Source organism: Trachypithecus francoisi, unplaced genomic scaffold (genome assembly GCF_009764315.1).
Source record: "Trachypithecus francoisi isolate TF-2019V2 unplaced genomic scaffold, Tfra_2.0 Lachesis_group1, whole genome shotgun sequence".
Lineage (NCBI taxonomy): Eukaryota > Metazoa > Chordata > Mammalia > Primates > Cercopithecidae > Trachypithecus > Trachypithecus francoisi.
In genome coordinates, this window is record NW_022681454.1 from 99332789 (window position 1) to 99353601 (window position 20813).

General features: G+C 39.9%; 1 protein-coding gene across 1 annotated transcript; it reads left to right on the forward strand.

The window, feature by feature from the left end:
* Positions 1 to 533: 533 nt before the first annotated feature.
* On the forward strand, positions 534 to 20597 carry CISD2 (CDGSH iron sulfur domain 2). The gene is made up of 3 exons (XM_033214895.1): positions 534 to 782; positions 16944 to 17158; positions 19378 to 20597. The coding sequence occupies exons 1-3, from the start codon at positions 680 to 682 to the stop codon at positions 19465 to 19467; spliced, it is 408 nt and encodes a 135-aa protein (XP_033070786.1). The 5' UTR covers positions 534 to 679; the 3' UTR covers positions 19468 to 20597.
* The last annotated feature ends 216 nt before the right edge of the window (positions 20598 to 20813 follow it).

Consider the following 20813-nt stretch of genomic DNA (forward strand, 5'->3'; position numbering starts at 1 on the left):
AAAATATCTAAGGAAGGACTACTATGAATCTTCTCTGAGTGGCAAAAACGAGAGAAGGTTTTTGGAGTCAGGACTGCAGTTAAGTTGTCAAGGGGCAGAGATGTAAGCAGTTCCTGGTTTAGTTAAAATACTTTAATTTTTATTTTTTTAAGCCTGGCTTTTGGGGTGAAAGAGTAAACTTAGGCACGGGGGTCTGGGTAGGGCGAGGATACTCATGGACGACTATGCAACCCTAGGGCCACAGCATCCAAACTGTAGGGGAAGAGGCGGGGCGAGAGGGGACGAAGTAGAGACAGCAAGAGACTCACTTTTGAAAGGCACTTTCCGGTTAGAAAGCACTCTCACATGCTTAACTCATCGTACACAGTATCCTTTCTGCGGGTCTCCAGCATCTACAGACGTTAAAGGCCCAACAGGGTGGCCACCTTCATACGAGATTCCGAGGAGGGCCTCGCTACCCGCCGGTTCCCGCGGCTCGGCAGTCCGCCGCGAGAGTACGTCACTCGCCCGCCGCCAATCGGCGCCCGGCAGGTCACCTCTCCTCCCAGGGCCCGCCGCCCCGCCCGCCGCCCAGGCCGAGGCCGCGAGTGCCCGCCAGCCGTTTCCGCCCTCGGCGCAGGCGCTGCAGCTTGGCCAGAGCGGAGGGGGCTCAGGAGAGGAGTGGACGCCGCTGGCCAGGATGGTGCTGGAGAGCGTGGCCCGCATCGTGAAGGTGCAGCTCCCCGCATATCTGAAGCGGCTCCCAGTTCCTGAAAGCATTACCGGGTTCGCTAGGCTCACAGGTAATCCTCCCCGATCAGCCAGTCCCCATCCTTGCACGCTGGCCAAGCGGGGGAAGGAGGCGTAAGAATCCTAGGGCCAAGGGGCGGAACGGAGTTCGGCGCCTGGCACGTGATCCCCGCGCGCAGAGGAAGGTGGGCGCGCGCAGGCGCAGCTGCCTGGGGAAACGCCTGTGAGGCTGCATCCAGGTGCTTGATGTGTCAGGGTCTTTTGTCCTCGGAGTTGTCTCCGATGTCATTCCGTGGCAAGATACCAGGTTTTTGCAGAGAAGGTGCTGGAAGGTGCTGAGTTGGGAGCAGGCCGGTCTCTTTCATCTCCTGCCCTGCTCATCGGTCTCTGTAGCGTACTTGTTTACTTTAAAGCAAGATAAGTTGTCGTTATCTAAGGCCCATGTAACAGGGAGCCCCAGCTATCGGCTGGGTTGTAGCCTCAGCATGTGGGTTGGGTGGGAGTGTGTGGGAGAGAAATATAGACTTACACGTAACACGTATATGACCGTTTTATTTAGTAACGAAATTAGGAGATAACCTCCATTCCCTCAGGTTAGAATTGACCTATCGTGGGGGTATTTGCGGTCACCGCCGTTTCTAGGTCCCCGGGCCTACTGAGGGAACTTAAGTTGGAAGAAAGGTACCTTACCCAAGAAAGTATTCGAAGGCCGGTATGGGAGTGAAATGTTAGAAAATGAAATTTAGTGAATATATGTAATGTTCTATACTTAAGGGCCCTCACTTAACCCACAGAACTCATGAGGATTTCACATCTAAAGGATGAAAATCTCCAGAATGCAGTCAACACTTGGGAGATGGTGTTGAGTTACAAGCATTTCATTGTTAAGAGGGATATTTCTAAACGGAACTCAGACCGAGTTTCGTTATAAGGGGGATATTCTAAATGGAACTCAGACCGATGGTGAAGACATCAACAAGTACTGAACTCCTGTGTCCTAGGTTATCAGGAAGTGCAAACATTAATTAAGATAATTCTGAGGTAAATAGGGTTGCTTCGCCGGGAACGTTCGAAAGATCCATAGTACCTGACCTAAAATACAGCAATCGCACCGCTGTCTGGTAGAAGAAAAATAAGATTTGTGTAGACTAAAATACAGAACTGATACCAAATTAACCAAATTAGTGAAAGTTATTGGGAGGTAAATTTCAGTCTAAGGAAGATTTTTTTTTTTTTAAATTAAAGAATGTTTTCCCCAAACAAATGTGGTGCTTTGGTAATAGCCCCTCTCAAAGATGAAGAAAACAAACAAAAAAACTCTGGTGATGGGTGGTCGATAGATTTAGAAGGGATAAACTAGATGACAAATTCTCTTCCAAATCTAGAGATCAATTGAATTATGCTCAGACAGCCGCTCTGTTGAGTGGATTGTGAGATTTTAATATTTTTTAAATATTAAGAGTTTTAGTAGAAAATATGCAATTGAATAGAAAGCATGGTAACAATAATAAACATTAAAAAGGAACATCTAAACATCAGAAGCAATGCAAAAGTAAAATAAAATGAAAAACGTTTTACATAAAGTGTTTATAAACATCAAAATCTTTTGATCCTACCAGTTTACTCTGACAGAATTGCAGCAATTCCATACAATTTTGACTTTCCCCACTTCTTTTACTTAAGAACCTTACATATTTTAATGTAATCCTCATTTTTTCCCTGACAACTAAATGCTGATTTTAGTTTTAACATCACAGTGGGCCTAACTATTCATTCCCTTACAACTGGAAATTAGAAATGTCTCTATTTTTTAAAATTCACTATGTAATAGTTCATTGGCAAGTAAACAAATACCAGTTGTATTTCTCCCTTTTGGATGTCTTCACTTAAATAGCAATACCAGGCCAAAACGGTATTGGCCTGGTTTTTGTGACATTTGTACCCTTTTGTCAACTTACCCTCTTACTAATTTACATAAGTTAACTGTTGAGGAGTTTTTAACGGTCAAGAAAGGAAAACGTCCAATGAATTACGTATGTTTTTTCCAGATGGTGGCTGCATTTATATGAGTTTCAATTTTCTGTAAATCAAGTATAATTGAAGAAAATTAGAAAGTATGAAACTAGATTTTATGGCTAGATTTTAGAAGTGTGCTTTCTTTTCTCGAGGATCCCTAGTGTCAACAAATATTTAATTCCTATTAAAGACATTAAGACAACTCAACCAAAACTTTTTCCCTCTTAAATCAAGAATATATAGTAACTTCCTCTTTAAAGGTGTTAAATATTTAATATGAAGACTGATTCTCAGAAATAATGACCATTCTGAGAAGTATTTTAATAACATACATTTAACTTAAGTCCCATTACAATGTGGCTATAGGTAATAGTTGTCATTTTATTGCTGGTTTGTTTAGGAAACATGAACATACCTGTAATAACTGGTTTATGAAAAAAAAGAGCCCTTTTTGGGTTGGATGAAACAATTTCAGGGTTTATTTTGGAGTATTATAGAAGAAAAATTTCAGTGGCTACTTTCTACTCTTGGTCTCCCATTCTGAATAGATTGTAGTAGTTAATGACATTTGGCGTTCTTAAATGAGTTACATGTAGAATCCATAATGTAGACTTTTGTTAAAATAAAAACCTGGAAGACAACTTTTTAGCAATTGTTTAAAGTGTCTAGGAGACCAAAAAATATTTCCATTTTCTTTTATGAAAATTGGAGCAAAAAACAGTAGAGTTCACATTATTATTGCCTACATTTCCTTCCGTATTGAAATTAGTTTTTTTTTTAAAGCAATTGACTCTTTTATGATGACTCTGCATTCTTAGAAAACACATGGAGATCTTTAATGACCATATACTAGTTAAGTACAGGCAATTCTTAACTATCAGAAACAACTTATCTATCTTTGTTTGTCACATTTTCAAGAGTGAGGCGTTCAAGATAAATTATTGTGATTAGCTAATTTATGTTTAATTTAGGTTTTTGTTTTGTTTTGGTTTTTTGAGAGGGAGTCTCTGTTGCCCAGGCTGGAGTGCAGTGTCAGCTCACTGCAACCTCTGCCTCCTGGGTTCAAGCAATTCTTATGCCTCAGCCTCCTGAGTAGCTGGGATTACAGGCGTGTGCCACCATGCCTGGCTAATTTTTTGTATTTTTAGTAGAGACAGTTTTACCGTATTGGCCAGTCTGGTCTCGAACTCCTGACCTCAGGTGATCCGCCTGCCGCGGCCGCCCAAAGTGCTGGGACTACAGGTGTGAGACACTGCATCCAGCCCTACCTTAGGTTTTAAGTGGTAATAGTAAAGCCATACCTTCAATGCATTTTATCTTTTCAATAGTTAAGAAATAGAAATAATTTCTGTGTTTAGCTACAAATGATAAATGAGGAAATACGTTATAAAATAACCAGCAACCAAGCTGCCAGTGTTATTTTTATGGTATCATAAGATGATACGGCTATATTATATGTAGATGTTTGAAAATTTGAAATGGAAAATTTCTGTTCTAGTTCTATGGAATGTAATTCCTCATTGAGATCCGAGTTTGTCTATGGGTACATTAAAAATGTTTTAATAATAGTATTTATATGTCTTGAATAGGTGTTATAGCTAGCCTGTATTATTATATATAATAAAAGGTTAAACCTAATTCTGTTTCCCAAAGGAGATACTTCGTTTTAACAGTGTTTAAACTTTCAGAAAATTTATGTTAAAATTGCTAGCTACCATATTAGTCTGTTTTCATACTGCTATAAAGAACTGTGCAAGAATGGGTAATTTATAAATGAAAGACGTTTAATCCGCTCACAGTTCAGCATGGTTGGGGAGACCTCAGTAAACATACAATCATGGAGGAAGGTGAAGGGAAAACAAGGCATTTTCTTCACATCATGGCAGGAAGAAGTAGTGCCAAGCAAAGGAGGAAGAGCCCCTTATAAAACCATCAGATCTCATGAGAACTCACTCAGTATCACAAGAACAGCATGGGGGAAACCACACCCATAATCCAATTACCTCCACCTGGTCTTTCCCTTGACATGTGGGGATTATAATTCAAAATGAGATTTCAGTGGGGACACAAAGCCTAACCAAATTAGCTATTCAAGTTGCTTTGAAATTTTCTTTTCTGACTAGATTTTGGCTTTCTTTTTTGAAAAAGGGTTTCACTCTGTTGCCCAGGCTGGAGTGAAGGTGCCATGATCTCGACCCACTCATTGCAGCCTCGACTTAGCAGGCTCAAGCGATCCTCCCACCACAGCCTCTTGAGTAGCTAGTACTACAAGTGCACGCCACTACACCTGCCTCATTTTTTTGTATCTGTTTTTAGAGGTGGGGTTTTGCCATGTTGCCCAGGCTGGTCTTGAACTCCTGAGCTCAAGCTATCCACCCACCTCAGCCTCCCAAAGTGCTGGAATTACAGGTGTGAGCCACTGCGCATGGCCTAGATTTTGTTTCTCTGTTGGTGCTGATTCTTTCATTCTTCCTTTTTGGTCCTGTTAATTATCTTAATAGCGGGATACATGGACGGCTGAGGCAAGATAATTGCTTGAGTCGTGGCACTGCATTCCAGCCTAGGTGGCAGAGCGAAACCATCTCTTAGAAAAAAATGGGATAACATTAGGAGATACAACTAATGTAAATGACGAGTTAATGGGTGCAGCACACCAACATGGCAGATGTATACATATGTAACAAACCTGCACATTGTGCACATGTACCCTAGAACTTAAAGTATAATAATAAAATTTTTTTTTAAATGGGACCTAAACGTCATTATGAATATTAGATCCTTGCTCAGTATTGAGCTCGATAAGAAGATGAACAATTCGTATTTAAAAACTGGCAAAACAGGCCAGGCACAGTGGCTCATGCCTTTAATCCCACCACTTTGGGAAGCTGAGGCGGGCAGATCACTTTAGGTTGGGAGTTCGAGACCAGCCTGGCCAACATGGTGAAACCCCATCTCTACTAAAAATACAAAAATTAGCTGGGTGTGATAGTGCACACTTGTATTCTCAGCTTCTCGGGAGGCCAAGGCAGGAGAATCACTTGAACCCAGGAGGCGAGGTCGCAGTGAGCTGAGATTGTGCCACTACACTCCAGCCTGGGTAATAGTGAAACTCTGTCTTCAAAAAAAGAAGAAAAAAATTGGCAAAATGGAAAAAAGAACAAAATCTTATCCTTTGCAGCAATATGGATGCAGCTGGAGACCATTATCCTAAGGAGATTAACAGAGAAATAGAAAACCAAATAACACGTACTCTTATAACTGGGAGCTAAACATTGAGTATTCACGGACATAAAGATGGCAACAGTAGACACTGGGAACTGCTAAAGGGGAGGGAGGCAGAAGGCCAGGGTTGAAACTATTGGGTACTATGCCCACTACCTAGGTGAGAGGATCAGTCATACCCCCAACCTCAGCATCACACAATATACCCATGTGACAAACCTGCACGTTTACCCCCTCAACCTAAAATAAAAGTCGAAATTATATTAAAATATTTTAAAAAGGAAATTTGGGCACACACAAAGGGAGAACACCATGTGAAGATGGAGGCAGCGATTGGGGTGATAGGCCTACAAGCTAAGGAACACCACAGCTTCTCTCTCAGATCCTCCAGAAGGAACCAGCTATGCTGACACCTTGATTTTTGACTTGTCGCCACTAGAACTGTGAGCGAATACGTTTCTGTTGTTTTAAGTTAAAAAAGAAAATGAAAATGCAAGCACAAACACATTGTTCTCTGCAGTTTAGGGAATCCTAGTAGAGACTACTGCTCACATTTGTTCTCTCTTCTCTGCTTTAATGCCACTGCCTTAGTTTTATCTCAAACTATTTTCTTTCAGACTATTTCCATGGATTTCCAACAGGTTGTTTTGCCTTGTCTTCTTCCACTAGCCCTCTCCACTATTCTGTGGCCCTCTAATCCATCTTCCATCTGATATCAGAGTGACTTCATAGGTGAACAATTTCCTAGTTAGGTTAATATTAATATATTTCAGTGGTTTCCTGTTATACATAGGGTAGATTCCTACTTACCTGTTGAATATCAGAGCTTGTCATCATATGGCTCCTGTTTAGTTCTACAGTTCCCTTTCATTAAATTCTGGCAGTACTGTGGTACTTAGTTTCCCAGACACTTAATGTATGTCATATCTCTGTACCTTTGCCTATGCAGCTTCCTCTGCATGGAATGAAGCTCCTCCTCCCATATTCCCATGAACTTCTGTACTCTTCATCTTTCAGAAACCTATTTAAGTATCAAAACCTGTACAGTTTTTGCTCATCCTGGTAAAGAGTGAATAACTTGTACCTCTGCGTTGCTTCTGTATGATTGCACATACTACACACTACACAGTACTATAATCGTTTTTTATAGATCTGTATTCCATTCTAAATGGCAAGCTCCTTTCTGATAGGGACTGTGTTTTATAATTTTTGTATCTTCAGTACATGTCCCATCACTTGACACATATGAGTGAGGTATTACAATTTTAGAAAGTGCTGAAAGTTTTTTTCTTAAATATTTTAAGTAATCTTACTGTATTTTAACTTATACTGTTATTATTCATAAGCCATGAACAAAGGCAAATAAGTCCACACCTTGTAGGAATTATCTCAAATGCCAGTTTATTGGAGTACAAACTCAATTAGGCTAAAACTTACTGAAGTCTTGGTTTATGTAAGTCTCTGTTAAAGGGTAGGGAGTTAGGAATTTTTTGTTTAGTTGGGGAGGAGACAAATATTTACCTAACCCTATAGTTTTAAGGCAGAATGCATTAATAGTTTGATTTGTGTTCTGTAGTTTTTACTGAGTGGATTCCTACTTCATTCATTTCTCCCAACAATCCTATGAAGTTAGGAGACTTTACTTTTCTCTGTGCCTTGAAAATTCTGTTCTCAAGTGCTTGAGCTCCCGGCTTCTCATTCTTTAGGTCTCTGCTTAAAGGTTCTTTTTTCAGAAACCTTCCCTGACCCCTTACCTAAAATTACAGCCAACCTACTGCTTTGCCTGAGGTTAGTTTTTCTCTTATGTCATCCTTTATTTCCTTTATAACAGTTACTACAGTCTGTGATCATCTTGTTTATTCACTTGTTTATTGTCTCTCTCCTCTGAAATATATACCCTATGAGAGAAGGGACCTTATCTAACTATTAGCTGGTATCCCCATATAGTACAATTTGTGGAGTGTGGTGGGTACTAAGTAAATACTGCTGAACAAATGAACTTACATTTGTTATTCCTGCTTTACAGACAAAAGAAACCTGGTTCCAAGTATATGAAAATCTGGATTTACACCACAGATAAACTGAATTAGTTGTTTACTGAAGTCCTGTTCTGTGCAAATTACTAAGCACTAGTTACACAGAGATAAATAAGACAGCTACTGTATTTGCATTTAGCACAGTATCTCTACATAGTAGGTATATTAGTCTGTTTTCACACTGCTATAAAGATACTATTCAAGAGGCCAGGTGCTGTGGCTCACACCTGTAATCCCAGCACTTTGAGAGGCCGAGGTAGGCAGATCACGAGGTCAGGAGATTAAGACCATCCTGGTCAACATGGTGAAACCCCGTCTGTACTAAAAATACAAAAAAATTAGCTGGGTGTGGTGGTGCACACCTGTAATCCCAGCTACTCAGGAGGCTGACTCAGGAGAATCACTTGAACCCGTGAGGCAGAGATTGCAGTGAGCTAAGATCGTGCCACTGCACTCCAGCCTGGTGACAGAGTGAGACTCCATCTGAAAAAAAAAAAAAAGATAATAACCAAGAGTGGATAATTTTCCTTTAGTTGGCTCACAGTTCTGCATGGGTAGGTAGGCCTTAGAAAACTTACAGTCATGGTGGAAGGGAATGCAGACACCTTCTTCACAAGGCAGCTGGATAGAGAAGAGTGAAGAGTGAAAGGACAAGAGCCCCTTATAAAACCGGATCTCATGCGAACAGCATGGAGAAACCACCCCCATGATCCAATCACCTCTCACCAGTTTCCTCCCTCAACATGTGGAAATTATGGTGATTATAAGAGGTGAGATTTCGGTGGGGACACAGAGCCAAGCCATATTATTCCATCCCTGGCCCCTCCCAAATTTCACATCCATTTTGCATTTCAAAACCAATCATGCCTTCCCAACAGTCCTCCAGAGTCTTAATTCATTTCATCATTAACTCAAAAGTTCACAATACAAAATCTCATCTGAAACAAGGCAAGTCCCTTCCACCTATGAGCCAGTAAAATAAAACACAAGTTAATTCCTTTTAAGATACAATGGCAGTACAGGCATTGGGTAAAAACACGTATTCCAAATGGGCGAAATTGGCCAAAACAAAGAGGCCACAGGACCCATGCAAGTCTGAAATCCAGTGGGGTAGTCATTAAATCATAAAGTTCTAAAATGTTCTCCCTTGACCCCATGTCACATCTGGAGCACACTGATGCCAGGGTAGGCTCCCATGGCCTTGGGCAGCTCCTTCATGGGCTGGCATTGAATGCCTGCAGCTTTTCTGGATGCATGGTGCAAGCTGTTGTTAGATCTACTATTCTGGGGTCTGGAGCAGGTAGCCTTCTTCTCACAGCTCCTAGGCAGTGACCCAGTGGGTACTCTGTGTGAGGGCTCCAACCCCACATTTCCCCTTTTGCACTGCCCTAGCAGAGGTTCTCCATGAAGGCTCCATCACTGCAGTAGACTTCTGCCTGGACATCCAGGTGTTTTCATACATCCTTTGAAATCTAGGGTGAAGTTCCCAAACCTCAATTCTAGACTTCTGTGCACCCGCAGGCCCAACACCACATGGAAGTCACCAAGGCTTGGGGCTTGCACCCCCTGAAGCAATGGCCCAAGCTGTATGTTGGCCTCTTTTAGCCATGGCTGGGACACAGGGCATCAAGTCCCAATACTGCACAAAGCAGCAAAGCCCTGGGCCAGGCCCACAAAACCATTTTTTCCTTCTAGGCCTCTGGGCCTGTTATGGAAGGGCCTGATGTGAAGACCTCTGACATGCCCTGGAGACATTTTCCCCATTGTCTTGGTAATTAATATTTGGCTCCTTGTTACTTACGCAGATTTCTGTAGCCAGCTTGAATTTCTCCCCACAAAATGGATTTTTCTTTTTTTTTTTTTTGGCGGGGGAGGGACAGAGTCTCCCACTGTCACCCAGGCTGCAATGCAGTGACGTGATCTCAGCTCACTGCAACCTCTGCCTCCTGGGTTCAAGTGATTCTCCTGCCTCAGCCTCCCGAGTAGGTGGGACTACAGGCACATGCCACCATGCCCAGCTAATTTTGTATTTTTAGTAGAGATGGGGTTTTACCATGTTGGCCAGGATGGTCTCAATCTTTTGACCTCATGATTCACCCTTTCAGCCTTCCAAAGTGCTGGGATTACAGGCGTGAGCCACCAGCACCCAGCTGGGTTTTTCTTTTCTATTGCATTATCAGGCTGCAAATTTTCCAAACTTTTATGCTCTGCTTCCCTTTAAACCTAAGTTCCTATTTCAGATCATCTCTCTCTCAAGTTAAAGGTTTCATAGCTCTCTTGGGCAGGGACAAAATGCCACCAGTCTGTTTGCTAAAGCATAGCAAGAGTGACCTTTGCTCCATTTCCCAATAAGTTCCTCATCTCCATCTGAGACCACGTCAGCCTGGATGTTATTGTGCATATCACTATCAGCATTTTGGTCAAATCTCTAGGAAGTTCCAAACTTCCCACATCTTACTGTCTTCTGAGCACTCTGAAGTGTTCTAACCTCTGCCAGTTACCCAGTTCCAAAATTGCTTCCACATTTTCAGGGTATCTTTATAGCAGTACCCAACTCTCTGTTGTAGCAATTTACTGTATTTTCACACTGCTATAAAATAAATGAATAAAAACATAAAAATACTACCCCAAACTGGGTAATTTATAAAATAAATAAGTTTAATTGACTCACAGTTACGCATGTGGCACCTTCTTCACAAGGAGGCAGGAGAGAAGAGTGAAGAGCAAAGCAGGAAGAGCCCATTTTAAAACCAGATCTCATGAGAACTCACTATCAAGAGAAAAGCATGGGGGAGATTCCCTTGATTATCTAATTACCACCCATCAGGTTCCTCCCTTGATGTGGGGATTATGGGGATTACATTTTGAGATGAAATTTGGAAGGGGACACAGAGCCAAACCATATTAGTAGATACTTAATAATTATATGGTAAATATTTAATTTTATAGTAATAGTTATATAGTAAAAAACTGTTTTAACAATGAGAAATTGATTTCTTCTTTCAGAAAAGGTTTAGTAAGCACTTAATAAAAATCAGAAAGGGGGGATTGACTGGAAAGGTACTACAAGAGCAAACTTTCTGGGGCAATGGAAATATATTTTGTCTTAGGTGGTGTTTATAGGTCCATATAGTTCTAAAACTCATCCAACTTAGTGCTTACCAAACACAGAGCTTGGCCAGGTGCGGTGGCTCATGCCTGTAATCTCAGCACTTTGGGAGGCTGAGGCAGGCAGATGGGAGTTTGAGAGTCTGGCCAACATGTGAAACCCCATCTCTACTAAAAATACAAAGATTAGCAGGGCGTTTTGTCAGGCGCCTGTAATCCTAGTTACTCGGGAGGCTGAGGCAGGAGAATCGCTTAAACCTGGGAGGCAGAGGTTACAGTGAGCCAAGATCATGCCACTGCACTCCAGCCTGGACAACAGAGCGAGACTCCATCTCAAAAAAGGAAAACACACACACACACACACACATCCCTCAATAAACTGAACTGTAAATTACACTTCAAACAAAAGTAAGTTAAATAAATTGAGCCAGACATTATATAGGCACTGGGGACACAGGTGATCAGACAAATAAGGTCCCTGCCCTTGTATCTCTCTTTTTCTTTGATTTTTTTGTTTGTTTTCTTCTTCTTTTTTTTTTTTTTTTTTGGAACAGTCTCTTCTCTGTCTCCCAGCAGGCTGGAGTGCAGTGGCGAGATCTGGCCTCACTGCCACCTCTGCTTCTAGGATTTAAGCAGTTCTCCTGCCTGAGCCTCCTGAGTAGCTGGGATTACAGGCACACGCCACCACGCCCAGCTAATTTTTTGTATTTTTAGTCGAGACGGGATTTCACTATATTGGCCAGGCTCGTGACAAACTCCTGACTTCAAGTGATCTGCCCACCTCAGCCTCCCAAAGTGCTGGGATTACAGGCGTGAGCCACCACACCCGGCCCCCTTGTATCTCTTATATTGTGATTGGGGAACATGATAGGTAGATGCAGCCATTAAAATTTATGTTTCCAACTGATATTAAGAAATTGGGGAAATAATATAATAATCTGACATACCATTAAGTAAAAAATACAATATAGCCTTATTTTTAAAGCATTTACAGCCTATGTATTTACATACTAAAAAAGAGATAAATTTACCAAATAAATACGTCAATGTTATTTTTTATAATCCTAAGACAAAAATAAATGTGTACTGAATAAAATACATCATTTTATACAAAAATTTGCTTGGTGTGGTGGCGCATGTCTATAATTCCAGCTGTTTGGGTGGCTGAGGCACAGGAATCGCTTGAACCCAGGAGGCAGAGGTTGCAGTGAGCCAAGATCATGCCACTGCACTCCAGCCTGGGTGACAGAGTGAGACTGCCTCATTATGAAAACAAACAAACAAATTATTTTAAATTATTTTATTTGGTCAGGCATGGTGGCTCACACCTGTAATCCCAGCACTTTGAGAGGCCAGGCTGGGCTGATCATCTGAGGTCAGGAGCTTGAGACCAATCTGACCAACATGGTGAAACCCCATCTCTACTAAAATACAAAAATTAGCCGGGCGTGGTGGCGTGCACCTATAATCTCAGCTACTCGGGAGGTCACTGAGGCATGAGAATCGCTTGAACCCGGGTGGCGGAGGTTGCAGTGAGCTAACACTGCACTCCAACCTGGGCAACAGAGTGGGACTCTGTCTCAAAAAAAAAAAAATTATTTTATTTTGCACATTATTTACAGTTAGTAATATTTTCCTTTCAAAGTATCTAAAATATCTGTAATAGCTGAACATATATCAAACAGATCCAATGAGACTAGCACAGTTTAAAATTTTTTTTTAAGTTTCTTGTTTGATTTTTCTGTATTTTATCTTTCTTCATATAAAATCAGCCTTAATTGATAGAGAAATATTCTACATACTCATTCATATGTGGGAGCTAAAAAAGTTGATCTCATGGAGATAGTCAAATGGTAATTACCAGAGGCTAGGAAGGGTAGGGAGCAGAAAATGAAGAGAGGTTGGTTAATGGGAACTATAGTACAGTTATCTAGGAAAAGTTCTAGTATTCAACAGCATAATGAGGTGACTATTGTTACCAGTAATTTTAGTGTATATTTCAGAATAGCTAGGAGAGAAAATGTGGAATGTTCTTAATATAAATAAATGATAAATGTTTGAGGTGATGAATATCCCAATTACACTGATTTGAGCATTACACATTGTCTGCATGTATCAAAATATCACATGTACCCCATAAATATGTACAGTTATTATGTATTAATACAAAAAAGTCAGTACAAAAAAATCAGGCATGGTGGCTTATGCCTGTAATCCCAAGACTTTGGGAGGCTGAGGCAGGCGGGTCACTTGAGGTCAGGAGTTCGAGACCAGCCTGGCCAACGTAGTGAAACCCCATCTCTACTAAAAATACAAAAATTAGCCAGACGTTGTGGTGTGCTCCTGTAGTTTCAGTTACTTGGGAGGCGGAGGCAGGAGGATAGCTTGAGCCTGGGAGGTGGAGGTTGCAGTGAGCCAAGAGCGCACCACTGCACTCCAGCCTGGGCAACGGAAGTGGAACCCTGTCTCAAAAATAAATAAATAAGGTTGTCATCTTTATATTCGCATTCACTTGCTTTTTGATAAATTTAGGCTTTTATGACTTCTAAAATATTGTAATATATACAATAATACTTAATGTTATTCCACATTGAATAAACATTTAAACTGCTGTTTCAACTTACATACTGGATACTGGGGCCAAATGCGAGCTAAGATATTCATTGCCTAGAAGATAAGTGTAAATACAAATTATAGAACAATATGGTGAGTGAGAAAGTAAGTGACATTTGTACTTGTTCATTCCATCTGTAAGTCAGTCATTAAACATATATGAGGCATCTACTTTGTGCCGGGAAGAGTAGAACAGAATTTCTTTTCTCATAGGTTTATAGAAGAGACAACTTTAGAAACAAGTAATTATGGTAGTGTGGTAGCAGAAACGTGAGGAATGCAGGTTGGAAACACAGGAGGAAGTGATTAATTCTGCTTTATGAAATTGAGGAAGACCTCAGGGGGAAGTAATATTTGACTCTAGTCCTGAAGGGTCTATACAAATTAGTCAGATAAAACAGAAGGAACTCCATGTGCAGAGAACTCAGAAAGGCTGCTTACTAGACAATAGCCTTGACTGGCTTCAGGTACATGAAGAGACCATATTTGTGGGAGTTGAAGCTGGAAAGGTAGTCTTGCCATTCTGTGGAGATGGCACTTTATAGAGCCAATGATCTGTAGCAGCACTGTCCAGTAAAACTTCGTGGTAATGGAAATGTTCTCTGTACTGTTCAATATGGTAGTCACTAGTCACACGTAGCTAGCTATTGAGCCTCTGAAAGGTGACCAGTGTGTCTTAACAAACAGTGTTTTACATTTTACTTAATTTTAGTTTATTTACATGTGAATAGCCACATGTGGTTTTTTTCGTGTTGTTTTGTTTTTGAGACAGAGTCTTGCTCTTGTTGGCCAGGCTGGAGTGCGATGGCACAATCTTGGCTCACTGCAACCTCTGCCTCCTGGGTTCAAGCAGTTCTCCTCCCTCAGCCTCCCAAGTAGGTGGAATTACAGGCGCCTACCACCATGCCCGGATAATTTTTTGTATTTTTATTAGAGACGGGGTTTTGCCATGTTGGCCAGGCTGGTCTCGAACTCCTAACCTCATGATCCGCCCTCCTCAGCCTCCCAAAGTGTTGGGATTATAGGCGTGAGCCACCACACCCAGCCCATATGTGTATATTAACCACGTTTTCAATTTTCTGTATTTTGTTATGCTTTAATATTTTTTAGGGGCCTTGTTGGCTGTGGAGACTATTTAATTCCTAGAGATATTAAATAACTTGCCTGTGAGCATGCCTTTCATACGCAAACCAACTAATCCAAAACCCATGCCCCCAACCACCTCCTTTATCTAACCCCTTACACATGAAGTCAGTATCTCTCCTGTCCTAAATCACCCCAGGGATAGGTAGAAGACAACTAGGGACCACTACTTTTGCCCAGAACCCACTGAAATTATTCAAGCTACCCAGTCCTAAACAGTTTCCTGCCTTGCCTTTTCCATGGAAACCACAATAAAGGCCTGTGCCCATGCTTTTTCCCTTTCCTCTTTCTTCCTCCTGATCAACCCTAGTACCTTCTCATGTGGCCCTGCATTGCATAGTGTATCTCCTCCTCTTGGAAACTGTAAGTAATAAACCATTATTTCAAGACAGTTTCTACAGGTCTACTGGGTACAAATCTAACAGTATGGCTAGTGGTGCCCATATTGAGTAGCACAGATCTTATACATAGGCCCCCTTCTCCCCCAAAAAGCAGTTCTGTGTCATCTCCAGAGCTTTAATTCACTCAAAGTACCTATTTGGAGTGTCTCCACTTTGGTTATGAGAATGTAACAGCCAACATGGCAGACGAAGTTCATACTTTTACAGAGTTTTATTCTGGTAACTACAAGATTATATTCCCGAAGATTTTTGCCATATAGCATTGTCAAGTTATTTGGCAAAATATTTTTTTCAAAGAAGTTGCTAGTACTTTCTCACCAATCTCTATAATCTCTGAATAAAAGTTACCATTTATTGTGTCTTCTTTGCCACCCACTCTTACAGGTGCCATCTATGCAAATGGTAGATAAATAGGTTTTTTCATTTAGATTTCTTTGGCATGATGTTATATCAAAAATAATTCCATTTTGGAAGGGTTCATATTAAGTCCTTCAATGATTAAATAGTACTATTATATCTTGAGAGTAGTTTTACCAATAGAGGAACAGATTTTAATTTTAGATCTATTGAGTTTCATTCGTGATAACTGACAACAGGCTTTGGATTTAGGCTGTCCTGGACTAAACCTGCTTAGGCTATAGTTTTCTCACATGTAAAATGGGGATAATAATGATACCTACCACATATAGTTGTTTAAGCTAACATAGTGTTAAATGGGCTAGGGCCATTATACTCTTAGCATAATCTGTTCATTTATCTTTAATGTTTATTAGCATGCATTAGCATATTTCCTGTTTTTCTCTTTTCTCAACTAAGCTATTTCTACATAGTGCCTAGCAAGGTATCAAATTAGGCATTCAGTGAAGGAAGTTAACTGATAATTCTATAAGAACAGAAAGGAGCACATCAGAGGCAGGGCGCTAGCAGGCATTTGATAAATGTGTGTTGAAACGTTTATCTTGGTTTCCTGGTATGGGGAACTATTGCATAGGCATAGGGACTGTTGCATTTTTATCACTTATATTCCCTGTCCCCTTAAGGCAGACTGGGTACTCCAAAAGGCTTTAAGTGAAGTTTATGGAATGAGATGCATCTTAAAATGAGAACATTCAACATAGAAAGCTTCAATTTATTCTTTAAAATAGTAACTTTTACACAACATTTCAGTGCTCTTTAGCAACATTTACCAAAAATGTACCTTAAGGCATCAGAGGACATGTTCTCTCTGATAATATGAATCAGTGGTAAAACTTTTGCAGATATTCTGTAGTATGATTTTAGACATAGTATTAAGGAGATAAAAGTTAAAATGTTTTCTTAACCTATATTATATATCATACATTGAATTTTGTTTATAGTTATAGTAATCATAATTTCTAAAATAAAAATAGAGAGACACAAATAGACTTGATGTAAACAATGAGATAGAATATTTGAAATGGAACCTATTTCTGAAAGTTAGGTTTCTAGTTTCACTGGTCTCAAATTATAAATAAAATAAGGTGGTCTTTGGCAGAACTGGCTTTATTGTGTTATTCACAGTTTTATGGATCCATTAAAAAGAAATTAATGTGAAAAGTAACAGATAAAGAATAAGCTCAAGGATGAAACTAGACATGCTATTTTGAATTCTTTTCCAAGAGCACTGCAGATTCTGACAAATCTACATATTTAGTTTCAGAATGGCTTCGGTTATTGCCTTTCCTTGGTGTACTCGCACTTCTTGGCTACCTTGCAGTTCGTCCATTCCTCCAGAAGAAAAAACAACAGAAGGATAGCTTGATTAATCTTAAAATACAAAAGGAAAATCCGAAAGTAGTGAATGAAATAAACATTGAAGATTTGTGTCTTGCTAAAGCAGCTTATTGTAGGTGTTGGCGTTCTAAAACGGTAAGAAGTCTGTTTACATGTACACGAAAATTTTGCAGTGCTAGGATTGTTTTGTCTCTTAAATTCCCAGTTTTGAAGTTCTTTAAGATGAAAGAATTTTCTGTAACATTTGATATTGAAAGACCATATTCATAAATTGAAGTTTTCATGTCATGATAGATACTACCTACATTAGAAAAGTTGGAACAGCAAAGAAAAATAAAAATCTCATGCTTTCACAATGTTTGGCATTTATCTAGAGTAACATGTATTTTAAAATACACATTCTTTGAGAGATGACATAAGGTTTAGTGGAAGAAAGCTTTGGTGTCATAGTAAATAGTGGTCAAATACGATACTTGTCACAGTATGAGTTTGGTTGGACAAGTTACTTAATTTTTAATCTCTAATCTTCAGGGTTTGTTTGTTTTAACCTGATACATCAACATTACATATTTTTGAGAAGTGAGATGATATATGTAAACTGCTTTAATAATGTGAAGTAGTAAATGATAGCCTCAATTATAGATGATGTTTAATGTGGGAAGGAGTTTGGAGTGATAAGTACTATAAGTAGTTGACAAAATCTGTTTTCTTGTACTTGGTCATAGATTATTTGAGGTTTTAAGTACAGTATTGTTCATCATAGCTTTGTAATAGCAAAATTTCTATAAACTAAATATCTGATAAAAGGGAAACGATCATGTTTTTAAAGTATGTATAATGACATGAGATCCTGATATAACATAAGTAAGAAAGCATATTACAGTATGATACCAATTTTGTTTAAAAAATGAATACACACAGGCCAGGTGCAGTGGCTCACACCTGTAATACCAGCACTTTGGGAGGCCGAGGCAGGCGGATCACGAGGTTAGGGTTTCAAGAACAGTCTGACCAACGTGGTGAAACCCCGTCTCCACTAAAAAATACAAAAAAAATTAGCCAGGCATGGTGGCACGTGCCTGTAATCCCAGCTACTCAAGGAGGCTGAGGCAGGAGAATCGCTTGAACCCAGGAGGCAGAGGTTGCAGTGAGCCGAGATCACGCCACTGCACTGCAGCCTGGGCGACAGGGCGAGACTCTGTCTCACAAAAAAACAGAAAAAAAAGAATACACACAGTAAATGCAGAGGAAAAAATATACCAAGCTGTTAATTATTATTACCTATATCTGGATGGGTTATGAGTAAATTTTTTTTTTTTTTTTTTTGAGACGGAGTCTCGCTCTGTCGCCCAGGCTGGAGTGCAGTGGCCGGATCTCAGCTCACTGCAAGCTCCGCCTCCCGGGTTCACGCCATTCTCCTGCCTCAGCCTCCCGAGCAGCTGGGACTACAGGCGCCCACCACCACGCCCGGCTAGTTTTTTGTATTTTTTAGTAGAGACGGGGTTTCACTGTGTTAGCCAGGATGGTCTCGATCTCCTGACCTCGTGATCCGCCCGTCTCGGCCTCCCAAAGTGCTGGGATTACAGGCTTGAGCCACCGCGCCCGGCCAAGTAAATTTTTTAAAATTTATTTTTATTTATTTTTGCGGGGGACAGAGTCTTGCTCTGTCACTCAGGCTGGAGTACAATGGCATGATCTCGGCTCACTGCAACCTCTACCTCCTGGATTCAAGGAATTCTCCCACCTGAGCCTCCCGGGTATCCAAGACATAGGCACACATCACCACGCCCAGCTAACTTTTGTATTTTTAGTTAGAGATGGGCTTTTGCCATGTTGGCTAGACTGGTCTTGAACTCCTGACGTCAAGTGATTTGTCCATCTCTGCCTCCCAAAGTGTTGGGATTACAGGCGTGAGCTACTGCACCCAGCCTAAAATATATTTTTGTTTTCAAAAATTGTGTGGTATGCATGAGTTTTATAGCAAGAAAAAATTATAATTTATTTTGAATTAAATTCCATTTTTTTAAAATTAAGCAATAGGTGAGCTCGAAATTTAAACTCCACAAATGACCAAGAACTTACTTGATTCCCTTTTAAACCTATTGTCTGTTTTAGTCAATCATGGAATCATTCATAGGTTTTTATTTAAAATCTAAAGCAAATAATGAAGTAACTGTTTAAATTGTTAGATTTTGAATATGGTTCAGTTGGATGTAGAATGTAACTATTACTCAGGAAAACGATCTGATTTTTTTAGCAAGTGATATGCTTTCTTTCTGGGAGCATTTCACAAATGTTTCTACCTAATGAATCATATTTTAAAAATAACACTTGTAATTCTTTTTTCTTTTTAGTTTCCTGCCTGCGATGGTTCACATAATAAACACAATGAATTGACAGGAGATAATGTGGGTCCACTAATACTGAAGAAGAAAGAAGTATAATAATATTATAACAATATTTTCTCATTCTTTGTGTATAGAAAACTTTAAAATGGTGGTCTTAATTATTACTACTGGTTGAACAATTATCTCTTCCAATTTATTTTCTTGCTGCACTACTGTTTGTATTTGATCCTTTGTATATTCAGTCACTTAATTAGAAATTAAATTGTCAAGCCTCTTATTCTGACTTCAAAGAATTAATGTATCTTCCAACAATAAAATCACTTCTGATTTTAATTTAGGAAAACCTAAATTGTGGCTATGAATCCAAAGCTGTTTGTTTCTTTGAATATCAATATTTTCAACAGGATCTTGTATTTAAAATTCCACCTACATTGTTAAATATATTTTTTTTATATCTCTTTTGGTTTTGATAATCTGAAGTGTGTTTTTCTTCTTTTGGCCTCCCAAACTTCATTTGTTTAGATGAATTAAAAAAAATATTGCCATCAAGAATTACTTGTGTTTTCACAGAGATAGACTCTGCTTTATAGAGATTGTTGTGTATTTAATATGAATATCCTAGCTTTAGAAAAGAAGTAAACTGGATATAAAAAGTTCCATTGAGGAACAGTTATTTACAGTATAAAGGATTTGTTTACTTTACAAAAGGCTTGTGTCTGTTTGTGTGTGTGTATATTTTAAACTATTTGACTCAGTGACAGCTGGGATGGAATGGCAAGAACACTCACAACCAAAGTCATGGGCTGCTGCAATTTGAAGATCAATTAGTAATAAACATAAGACATATTAATTCATATTAAAATGATAGTTCAGTGTTGTGCTTACGTGGACATTTTTCTCTTTTTAACACTGTAAACCATTAAAATACAGTCATCCCTTATATACGCTGGGGACTGGTGCCAGGGCCGCACGTATACCAAAATCTGCCCATACGCAAGTCCCACAGAAAGTCTTGCAGAACCTATATGTAGAAAGGTTGGCCCTCCAATTGACCCTCCATACACATGAGTTTCACATCCCATGCATGAATGCTGATCTGTGTGACCTCACCTGCTTTTGATTGAAAAAAGTATGCACACAAGTGTACCCACCCAGTTCAAACCCACGTGTAAGGGTCAACTGTACAAAAAAGTTTGCACAATAAATGTACTGGAGAATCTTTAAAATGTTTGTACTTTTTAATCCTACTATTATGAGTCTTTTTAGTTTCATCTTACATTACTACTCTCATAATAGCTATCCTTAGCCAGGTGCCATGGCACAGGCCTGTAGTCCCAACTGCTGGGAAGATTGAGGTGGAAGGATAGCTGCAGTGCAGGAGCCCAGGAGTTCAAGGCCAGGCTGGGCAACATAGTGCTCTGCCTCTGCTGGACTCTGTAGGG

Coding starts and splice junctions, on each gene's coding strand:
- CISD2 (XM_033214895.1), top strand. CDS start 680: ATGGTGCTGGAGAGCGTGGCCCGCATCGTGAAGGTGCAGCTCCCCGCA. Junction 783..16,943: donor CGGGTTCGCTAGGCTCACAG/GTAATCCTCCCC, acceptor CTACATATTTAG/TTTCAGAATGGCTTCGGTTA. Junction 17,159..19,377: donor GGTGTTGGCGTTCTAAAACG/GTAAGAAGTCTG, acceptor TTTTCTTTTTAG/TTTCCTGCCTGCGATGGTTC.